Here is a 12,320-nt window from a genome sequence, read left to right as displayed (position 1 = left end):
AAGAAGGTTATGGTAATCATAGGCAGCCAAGAAACTGGCACAAAACTCTGAAGATATATCTAAACTAGCTAACTTAATCTTGGTAGGTTCCTTCTAGCAACACTTTCTCCTTCACTTCAATTCATATTGTACCAAATAGCAATGCATCTTGAGGTATATGAATAAGTCTCAGTCTCTTACATACACTAATAACCTAGAAATTTTCATCTCCAAATATAGAATCAAATAGTTGCTAGCTTTTTGTTCTTTTTTGTATAATAACGTTCATTCATGCATGTGTTTTGGAATTTCAGCTTGAAACTTGAAAAGTTTTGGTTGCAATTTTGTACCACGCAAGCATAGCATATAGTCTTGTTGGTAATATTAATAGTATTAAAAGACATGAATAGAGTTAAAAAAAAAAAAAACAAATTCCTCATTGGAATTCATAGCAAACATCCAAGAACAAATGATTCAAAGATAAAAGATATTATAAAAAGCGAGGTCTAAAACATTAACACCATGGTTAGTCTTTTTTGATGGTACAAGAAAAGACCTCAATCGAACCATCAAAGTGGTGCCTAACATGGGCCTGGAAAATTGTTGGGGAAGCATCTTGTTTTTTTGCCGTAAAGGTAATATAATAGATTCTAGGGTTACCATGGGTTGACTTGACAACGTCAACAAAAACAAATTCTGGATCCTAGATGAATAAGAAAATTACAACATTAATATTTAATAATAATAATAAAATTGATGAATGAGTTTTGGAATGGTTTGAAACCTGTTTATTGTTTTTGTAATTGTTGAACTTTTTCAAAGCAACTTTACAATATTCATTGAGACTAGGGCGAATTGATCCGTTTATGTCAATGGGCCAGACACCACCAAAGTAGCCTCGTGGAGGGCCAACAGTAAGATCATATATCTGTTATAGAGATGATGTGAAAGACAAAATTAATCATCAAAATTATTATGAGAGACAATAAAATTAATGATTAAAATTATTAACCAAAAATAATCATCTAAGTTAAAGAGAGAGATACATACAGTTTGGTTTCGAGTGATTCTGTCATATTCAGCCTTGGTAATTCTATCAGCTACAAATTGTTTTTTTCTATCAGCTTTTTTTCTGGAGTTTCTATCTGATTTCATAACATGGTTCCGTGAAGGTCCTCTTTTAACAACATCCATAACATCACCTTCAACATTTTTCTGTTTCCGTTTCCGTTTCGATTTCACCCGCCTACCTCTTTCAACACTGCTTTCCGGCATCGATATGCAAACAATCACTGATCACGCCTCTACAAAATAACTTACGAGTAGTACTGTTCTCCTTATTTATAATCACTCACCCGCCACCATAACATAACAAACCCTATAAAATACTCTCTGCTCTATTTATAAATAAATATTATTTTTAATACATATATAGATATATTATTTATTCAATATATTTAAAAGTAAATTTTTTGTTTTCATAAATTGGATTTATTCAATATATTTAAAAGTAAATTTTTTGTTTTTATAAATTGGATCGGAGGTAATATTCTCACTGACCATTTTAAATCCAAATCTTAGATATATCTTATCTATTTTTATATAATACTAGTACTTAGACCCGTGCATGACAGGGTTAAATTTGGGGTGGTAAAACAGGCCGTCCGCCCCGTTTCGTGTAAAAAGCGAGCGGGACGGACAAACCCGCCAAGTAAAATGGACATGAAAATCATGTCCGTCCTGCAAAGGTGGCGGACTTGCCCGCCTATTTTATTTTTTATTTTTCTTTTATTTTTTAATAGATTTTTTTCCTTTCAATTAAATTTTTTACTTATTATTTAGAACAGTTTTTTATAAAGCATCTTTTAAATAAATTTTACCTAAAAATATATGCAATATATGTTTAAATAAATGTCTAAAATAAAACCATTAAAAATTTGAATTACTAGAATTAACTAAATAAGGGCAGACTTAAGACAAACAAACAACAAAACATTTTAATTCATGTGCTATGAGGACAAACAAATATATCATAAGATTAATATTCTAACATGATATTAAAACAAGTTGAAATTGAAATATGGATAAATGATTGGAATATGATTCATTTAATGTATCATAATAGAACACTCATATTTCAATTGATATCAACTAAAAAATCTGTTAAATTTTTAAAATCCTATTAATAAAATAAGGGTCATGCTAACGAGTGCCCCAGGGGCACTCTTTAAGCATTCCATATAAAGAATATATTCCTTAAATAAATTATTTATCTCAATTTCTAATGTATTGAATATAAGTATTTCAATAAAACAAACTATGTTATTATTTAAAAAAATCAATTATTTCCATTTCTAACACATTAAATACAAGTATTGCTTACCTTTTTAAACTCTTAACAAGTGCCCCTGGGGCACTCGTTAGCATTTCCCATAAAATAATAATAATTAATTAAAAAGCAATTATGTTACTATAGCAACTAGCATCTTTAACATTTTATTCATTAGATAACTTAAGTTTGAGAAAAACAGATGTAAAATTTTATAAGGTAATAAGGTTTTATTTAATAATAATCGTAAATAAATATTTATTTAATTTTTAAATATGAAATACATCTAGTCCATCCACGAATCAAACATAAACACGTGCAGCAGGGACTTCGGGGTTATGAAGGGGATTTGGACCGGATGGTACTTCTCTTAAAATACGACCAACATAAACACGTGCAGCAGGGGCTTCGGGGTTATGAAGGGGATTTGGACTACGACCAACATAAACACGTGCAACAGGGGCTTCAGGGTTATGAAGGGGATTTGGACCGGATGGTACTTCTCTTAAAATACGACCAACATAAACACGTGCAGCAGGGGCTTCAGGGTTATGGAGGGGATTTGGACCGGATGGTACTTCTCTTAAAATACGACCAACATAAACACGTGCACCAGGGGCTTCGGGGTTATGAAGGGGATTTGGACCGGATGGTACTTCTCTTAAAATACGACCAACATAAACACGTGCACCAGGGGCTTCGGGGTTATGGAGGGGATTTGGACCGGATGGTACTTCTCTTAAAATACGACCAACATAAACACGTGCACCAGGGGCTTCGGGGTTATGGAGGGGATTTGGACCGGATGGTACTTCTCTTAAAATACGACCAACATAAACACGTGCACCAGGGGCTTCGGGGTTATGAAGGGGATTTGGACCGGATGGTACTTCTCTTAAAATACGACCAACATAAACACGTGCAGCAGGGGCTTCGGGGTTATGAAGGGGATTTGGACCGGATGGTACTTCTCTTAAAATACGACCAACATAAACACGTGCAGCAGGGGCTTCAGGGTTATGGAGGGGATTTGGACCGGATGGTACTTCTCTTAAAATACGACCAACATAAACACGTGCAGCAGGGGCTTCAGGGTTATGAAGGGGATTTGGACCGGATGGTACTTCTCTTAAAATATGACCAACATAAACACGTGCAACAGGGGCTTTAGGGTTATGAAGGGAATTTGGACCGGATGGTACTTCTCTTAAAATACAACCAACATTACTAGGTTGCAACGAATGATGGTGACTTCGACCACGACCTTCTAGGATTTCTTTTGTGTTATAGTAAATATTATCAGCCAAATCTTTCGAGCCTTGTTTTCTAAATTGATCAATTTTTTCAGGTAGCCTGAAATCACTATTTGCTTCAAGTGTTGTTAAGGGAAAACGGGTTGCACTTATTTTCCCATTATTAATTAATAATACGGATAGAGAAACATTAATCAAGAGAAGGTAGGAGAAGATGTTGTGCAACTTTATCATCTCTATTATGTAATGAGAATACAATGTTAACCTTTCAATATAATTTAAGTTAGACATACACTCTATATATATATATATATATATATATATATATATATATATATATATATATATATATATATATATATATATATATATATATATATATTAGAATATTATTTTACCTATTATGAACTTTTAAAATTTCCCAACATATAAAAATGTATCAATTTTAGTTAAAAAAAGGAATTTTATTAAAATGAAAATAGAAAATAACTATATATTTCTTTTTTTACATTTTAATAAAATCATTAAATCATTATTGTAACTTGACCATAATTATACCATCCAAAATATTAAAATTTTATGAAAATTAGTCATTTTTTAGATGCTATAAAGTTAATAATAGTTATCAAATTTTCATTAAATTTTACTCTTTTGGATGGTTGATAAATAACATTTTGAATGGTATAAAATAAGTCATTCTAATAAAGTTAATAATACTTTACTAATTTTCATAAAATTTTATTATTTTGGATGGTATAATTAATAAAGTTAATAATACTATATGTATGAATGCATGCATGTATGTATGCATGAATGTATATATGTATGTATGTATGAACACTTAAGTTATATTATAAAGTTAGCACCATAATCTAATTACGTAATAGAGATGATAAAGTTGCACAATATTTTTTCTTACCTACTCTTGATCAATGTTTCTCTATTGGCATTGTTAATTAGTAATATGAAAACAAATGCAACTCGCTTTCCCTCAACAACACTTGAAGCAAATGGTGATTTCTTGCTACCTAAAAAAGTTGATAAAAATAGAAAACAAGACTCGAAAGATTTAACTGATAATATTTACTACAACACAAAAGAAATACTAGAAAGTCGTGGTCGAAGTCGCCATTATCCGTTGCAACCTGGCAATGTTCGTCGTATTTTAAAAGAAGCACCATCAGGTCCAGATCACCTTCATTTGAAATAGCGTCTGAAAAATAAGCTATATGCTAGTAAAATAAGCTATAAGCTCGTGATAAAAAGACTATTACTAAACGAGTCTAAATTATCATATGAGTTTATAAGATAAGACATAAGCTATAAGGTCGAAAACATGTTTTACCAAACATAGCCTTTGTAAAAAAAAGTCTTTACAAGACATTAATAATCTTTCAAATATTGACAAGTCTTAGTTAGATTACTCACTACTTCTAATATGGAAAAAGTTCACAAAGATGATTCTAACATACCATTTAATATTATTTTGTGAAGATTCAAAATACGCACCTATGGAAGATAATATAACTAAAATTGAGTGAGAGAATTAAAATTATAAATTTAAAATACAACATAAAATATTAATTTGTCTTTAGTTTATAACTTAAACTCATTTGCACTTTTTAGGTCTTTTACAAATAATATATTTATTTTATAGGGAAACATGTTTATATTTCTGGCCAAATTTCAGTTTGATTTCAATTTATAGGTCAATAATAAGATTCACATGTTTTTTTTTTTGTTGAGGTTTTGCATTGAATATTTCTACAATAATCACATTCATGTTCTTGATGACTTATTTTTTAAGTGCTTATGTTGTAGGGATTCATAAACTATTGTTACTTAATTATCCAATTTTGCATAGTTTTTTAAAGTTATCATTCCTCTCGCCTATTTGTCGTTAGACAAACATTAGTTGAAAACTGCTTATCATCTGTGCGAGTTGTTAGATTTTGCATCAAAAAAATTATTGTATTTAATCATTCATGTTCATGTTATTCGAAACCATGCACTTGTGATTGTTGTAACACCCATTTTCTAACCTCAAATATATCATACAATCTCACAGAGTAATCATGCATAAGAAAAAAGGGCGCCATATGTTGATTTCCATAAAATGAAAACCCCAAAATAACATACATACAACATTCATAATATGTAAAGATCATATTGTAACAAGTAGAATATTATTTTAACTAATATGAAATTTTAAAATTTCCCTACATATAACAATGTATCAATTTTAGTTAAAAAAAAGGAATTTTATTAAAATGAAAATAGAAAATAATTATATATTTTTGCTTTTACATTTTAATAAAATCATTATTGTATCTAGACCATAATTATACCATCCAAAATATTAAAATTTATGAAAATTAGTCATTTTTTAGATGCTATAATGTTAATAATAGTTAGCAGGGCCGGCCCAACGCGTTTGGAGGCTCAAGGCGAATTTTAAAATAAATAAAATCATTAAAGTTTATATATATATATATATATATATATATATATATATATATATATATTTATATATTAAAGTTTATTATAACCAATTTTCTTTTATAATTTTTATTTGTTAATAAATCCATCTTATTCAATCTTAATTTAAAAAATTGTGATCTTACAGAAAATTTTAATTAATTTAATTTTAACTATAATTTTTTTATTTGGACTATTATTAGCTACCTATTTTCACCATAATAATATAAGATTAAAGTTTTCTATCCCGGATCAAGAAAAGCTTCTCTATATACATCAATTAATTTTTCTTGGAAATCGTTTACTTTTATTTATTAACCTTTTTGTTAACATTTCACACTACCGTTCACTAGGCACTAGCACTAGAAGTTGTCGAAAACACAAGTAACAGTTAGCAAGCTCCTGTTAGGACAAACATGAATTGAAAAATAAAATTTGGAGGCCCAAGGCAGCGGCCTCGGTCGCCTACCCCTTGGGTCGGGCCTGATAGTTACCAAATTTTCATTAAATTTTACTCTGGTTGATAAATAATATTTTGAATGGTATAAAATAAGTTATTTTAATAAAGTTAATAATACTTTACAAATTTTCATAAAATTTGATAATTTTGGATGGTATAATTATATAAAGATACAATAATGATTTAATGATTTTATTAAAATAAAAATAAGAAATAAAGACTTATTTTCTATTTTTATTTTTAAAAAGTTTATTTTTTTGACTAAAATTGATAAATGTTAACATACAAATTACTTTTTAAAAGTTCATATTAGATGAAAATAAATCGACTAGTTACTGTATGTATGTGTGTATGTATGTATGTATTTAAGACTGTATGTATGTGTATGTATGTATGTATGTATGTATGTATGTATGTATGTATGTATGTATGTATGTATGTATGTATGTATGTATGTATGTATGTATGTATGTATGTAAGACTGTATGTATGTGTATGTATGTATGTATGTATGTATTTATGTATGTATGTATGCATGCATGCATGTATGAACACTTAATTATATTACAAAGTTAGCACCATAATCTAATTACGTAATAGAGATTATAAAGTTGCACAATATCTTTTCTTACCTTCTCTTGATCAATGTTTCTCTATTGGCATTGTTAATTAATAATGGGAAAACAAGTACAACTTGATTTCCCTTAACAACACTTGAAGCAAATGGTGATTTCTTGCTACCTAAAAAAGTTAATAAAAATAGAAAACAAGGCTTGAAAGATTTAACTGATAATATTTACTACAACACAAAAGAAAACTAGAAGGTCGTGGTCGAAGTCGCCATTATTCGTTGCAACCTGGCAATGTTCGTCGTATTTTAAAAGAAGCACCATCAGGTCCAAATCACCTTCATTTGAAATAACGTCTGAAAAATAAGCTATATGCTAGTAAAATAAGCTATAAGCTCGTGATAAAAAGACTATTACTAAACGAGTCTAAATTATCATATGAGTTTATAAGATAAGACATAAGCTATAAGGTCGAAAACATGTTTTACCAAACATAGTCTTTGTAAAAAAAAGTCTTTACAAGACATTAATAATCTTTCAAATATTGACAAGTCTTAGTTAGATTACTCACTACTTCTAATATGGAAAAAGTTCACAAAGATGATTCTAACATACCATTTAATATTATTTTGTGAAGATTCAAAATACGCACCTATGGAAGATAATATAACTAAAATTGAGTGAGAGAATTAAAATTATAAATTTAAAATACAACATAAAATATTAATTTGTCTTTAGTTTATAACTTAAACTCATTTGCACTTTTTAGGTCTTTTACAAATAATATATTTATTTTATAGGGAAACATGTTTATATTTCTGGCCAAATTTCAGTTTGATTTCAATTTATAGGTCAATAATAAGATTCACATGTTTTTTTTTTTTTGTTGAGGTTTTGCATTGAATATTTCTACAATAATCACATTCATGTTCTTGATGACTTATTTTTTAAGTGCTTATGTTGTAGGGATTCATAAACTATTGTTACTTAATTATCCAATTTTGCATAGTTTTTTAAAGTTATCATTCCTCTCGCCTATTTGTCGTTAGACAAACATTAGTTGAAAACTGCTTATCATCTGTGCGAGTTGTTAGATTTTGCATCAAAAAAATTATTGTATTTAATCATTCATGTTCATGTTATTCGAAACCATGCACTTGTGATTGTTGTAACACCCATTTTCTAACCTCAAATATATCATACAATCTCACAGAGTAATCATGCATAAGAAAAAAGGGCGCCATATGTTGATTTCCATAAAATGAAAACCCCAAAATAACATACATACAACATTCATAATATGTAAAGATCATATTGTAACAAGTAGAATATTATTTTAACTAATATGAAATTTTAAAATTTCCCTACATATAACAATGTATCAATTTTAGTTAAAAAAAAGGAATTTTATTAAAATGAAAATAGAAAATAATTATATATTTTTGCTTTTACATTTTAATAAAATCATTATTGTATCTAGACCATAATTATACCATCCAAAATATTAAAATTTATGAAAATTAGTCATTTTTTAGATGCTATAATGTTAATAATAGTTACCAAATTTTCATTAAATTTTACTCTGGTTGATAAATAATATTTTGAATGGTATAAAATAAGTCATTTTAATAAAGTTAATAATACTTTACACATTTTCATAAAATTTGATAATTTTGGATGGTATAATTATATAAAGATACAATAATGATTTAATGATTTTATTAAAATAAAAATAAGAAATAAAGACTTATTTTCTATTTTTATTTTTAAAAAGTTTATTTTTTTGACTAAAATTGATAAATGTTAACATACAAATTGCTTTTGAAAAGTTCATATTAGATGAAAATAAATCGACTAGTTACTGTATGTATGTGTGTATGTATGTATGTATTTAAGACTGTATGTATGTGTATGTATGTATGTATGTATGCATGCATACATGTATGAACACTTAATTATATTATAAAGTTAGCACCATAATATAATTACGTAATAGAGATTATAAAGTTGCACAATATCTTTTCTTACCTTCTCTTGATCAATGTTTCTCTATTGGCATTGTTAATTAATAATGGGAAAACAAGTGCAACTTGCTTTCCCTTAACAACACTTGAAGCAAATGGTGATTTATTGCTACCTAAAAAAGTTAATAAAAATAGAAAACAAGGCTTGAAAGATTTAACTGATAATATTTACTACAACACAAAAGAAAACTAGATGGTCGTGGTCGAAGTCGCCATTATTCGTTGCAACCTGGCAATGTTCGTCGTATTTTAAAAGAAGCACCATCAGGTCCAAATCACCTTCATTTGAAATAGCGTCTGCAAAATAAGCTATAAGATAGTAAAATAAGCTATAAGCTTGTGATAAAAAGACTATTACTAAACGGGTCTAAATTAACATATGAGTTTATAAGATATAAGCTATATGGTCGAAAACATGTCTTACCAAGCAGAGCCTTGGTAAAAAAAAGTATTTACAAGACATTAATAATCTTTCAAATATAGATAAGTGTTTTAAAAATCGCACTGAAGCGGTTGGTCGGACCGAGAACATGAGTGGTAACTGGTCTATTTTGATTATTAGAACAGATATGCTATTAAAAAATTTATTTATGGTAAGATTACTATTGTATAGGTAAAGTGTCATTGTTATTAATAGCATACATAGAAAAGTTAATTTAACTAATTTTTTTTTTGTAAATTATAAAACAATTTGGACATTTCTAATTTATTAATAATTTGTGTAAGTTAAAAAAATTATCTTGTTAAATAAAAAATACCACAAAAACAAATAAAATCATTTAGTTTATTAATAATTTAATCATATAAAAATTACCCATGATAAATCATATTATAATTTTAGTTTATTAATATCTTTTATTTAAAATCAAATTAATAATTAAAGTAGAAAATAAGAATAAATGTGAAATTAAAATAGAAAAAACACAAATTTTATAAATGGTAGAAGATAAATAAATTTAATTAGATAGCTATATAAATCTGAGAGTTGAGGATGCAAATACTTCGATTCATCTTTTAAATTCCTATCTTTAAAAATGAAAATACTATTTAAAAATGAAAATACTTCTTTTAACCCATCCTCTTCTATAATTCAAGTTATTCAATGTTAATTTCTAATGCTTTAAAGTATCCACCTAAAAAACATAATTAAGAATTAGAAAATAACAAAATTAGAAACACAAAAAAAATATAGCCAATAATTTTAAAAACAAAACTAAAGATAGAAAGAAAAAGAAAAACTATAAGTTAGAAAGAAAAAGAAAAACTATAAGTTTAAAGAGGAAGATAATTCTTATATAAAAAAAAAGAAGATGATTCTAACATACCATTTAATATTATTTTGTGAAGATTCAAAATATGCACCTATGGAAGATAATATAACTAAAATTGAGTGAGAGAATTAAAATTATAAATTTAAAATACAACATAAAATATTAATTTGTCTTTAGTTTATAACTTAAACTCATCTGTATTTTTTAGGTCTTTTACAAATAATATATTTATTTTATAGGGAAACATGTTTACATTTCTTGCCTAATTTATTTACCATCAATCCTTAATTCAATATGTTTATTTATTTTTATTTGTTCATATTTATGATATACTCATGTCATTGTTTTGTTGGAACTGTACATAAATATGATTTATTGTGTTTTCAAGATGAGGAAGATATCAACACTAAGGATGAAAGTAATATTGAGGTGACAATGACTCAACATACATTTAGATTGCAAGATTGAAGTGGAGAACAAATTTTAGTGCCATATACTTTATTGTGTTTGTTGAATTGATCTTTTAATGCCTTTTTGGTTGAATTGGTGTCTTTGTTTATGAGATATTTGGTTTATGTTTTTATTATTTTTCTTCAATTTCGAATTTCGAATGTCAGGAGTATTGACATATATTTTTTTGATGATATGTTTATGGACTATAATGTTTTAGTCTGTAAAGTATGATGCATAATATTGTTGCTTGAGTTTGAAGAAAGAATATAAAGTCCTATACTCAAGTGTGTGTGTGTGTATATATATATATATATATATATATATATATATATATATATATATATATATATATATATATATATATATATATATATATATATATATATATATATATATATATATATATATATACTAACAAGTCACATAATTAAACTGGATTTGTGTGATATGTTTTCTTTTCTTCCTTATTTTATAATATGCAAGATATGATTTTAAGAGTTTTTTTAATTTTTGGAATTTTTTGTTGAAAAAAGTACTTTTAATTTTTTCATAAAAGTTGTTTCTTATTTTTAGAATTTTTTTATTTTTTTGGTTGAAAAAACTTTTTTTATTTTTTTTTTTAAAAGTTGTTTTTAATATTTTTAGAATTTTTTATTTTATTTGAAAAAAACTATTTTTCAAATAAAGTTTTAATTTATTTATAATTTTTAACATATATTTTTTATTTAAATTTATTCTTTTTTGAATATTTTATTATTTTTTTCAAATTAAATTTTTATTTTATTTTATTTGGGACTTAATGGTCCCCTTTAAAATTTTAGGGCCTTTTAACTTTGGGCGCTTTGTATTTGAGGACTTACTATTCTTGGATTTTTTTTAGGACAACTTCTTTGTACACCTATATAGGGTGAAAAATACCCCAGAATACCATTTGGAGATGCATCTCCGAAAGCACCCATAATCAGATTTTCAATGATTTTGGATATGCATATCCGAACTCAACAAGAAGCTGTTTCGGAGATACACATCCGAAATATGGCCTGATCTGAGCGAGTCATTTTTTCCAAAACAACAACATAGTAGAAATAAAATTAAAACCTCCTACTATTCGATAAAATGTAACGGAAATAAAAAAAATAGGCAAAGTATATTGAAAAATCGATACTATAATATGAAGTAGTTGTTCGGATTAGTGCACAATGTAAAAATATTACAACACCGGATAAAAAGTCATAAATAAAACATAAATAGACATATATTATTGAGTATGCCTAATACGAACTCCCTGCGACCTACTCTGCCTCCTATACCCCACTATACTGGACGCCTCACTGACCATCCTCTGCATTATGGCAACCGCCTCTGGACCGCCCTGCTCAATCCCTCTCTCCAATGCCTCATGCCCTATCGAGTGTATTTGCTGACAGATCAACAAGAGATCAGTGGCATGGTCATCCTCGGCCTACTAATTCTCCAAGAGCTCCTCATATGCTGGCCTAGGTGG

General features: G+C 27.4%; 1 protein-coding gene across 1 annotated transcript; it reads right to left on the bottom strand.

The window, feature by feature from the left end:
- Positions 1 to 452: 452 nt before the first annotated feature.
- On the bottom strand, positions 453 to 1,266 carry LOC131618025 (uncharacterized). The gene is made up of 3 exons (XM_058889294.1): positions 1,030 to 1,266; positions 764 to 907; positions 453 to 682 (listed from the first exon to the last, which is right to left on the bottom strand). Exons 1-3 carry the CDS (start codon positions 1,252 to 1,254, stop codon positions 506 to 508), a joined length of 546 nt encoding a protein of 181 aa, XP_058745277.1. The 5' UTR covers positions 1,255 to 1,266; the 3' UTR covers positions 453 to 505.
- Between the last annotated feature and the right edge of the window lie 11,054 nt (positions 1,267 to 12,320).

This window comes from Vicia villosa, linkage group LG7, assembly GCF_029867415.1.
Source record: "Vicia villosa cultivar HV-30 ecotype Madison, WI linkage group LG7, Vvil1.0, whole genome shotgun sequence".
Classification (NCBI taxonomy): domain Eukaryota; kingdom Viridiplantae; phylum Streptophyta; class Magnoliopsida; order Fabales; family Fabaceae; genus Vicia; species Vicia villosa.
The sequence above is the reverse complement of the archived record's forward strand: the minus strand, read 5'-3'. Positions and strand labels throughout refer to the sequence as shown.

What these genes read in the sequence shown, in the direction of transcription:
- LOC131618025 (XM_058889294.1), bottom strand. Translation starts at nt 1,254, where the DNA reads ATGCCGGAAAGCAGTGTTGAAAGAGGTAGGCGGGTGAAATCGAAACGG. An exon ending in GAATCACTCGAAACCAAACT is followed by an intron (nt 908 to 1,029) that starts GTATGTATCTCT and finishes TCTCTATAACAG; the next exon opens with ATATATGATCTTACTGTTGG. An exon ending in ATTACAAAAACAATAAACAG is followed by an intron (nt 683 to 763) that starts GTTTCAAACCAT and finishes TTATTCATCTAG; the next exon opens with GATCCAGAATTTGTTTTTGT.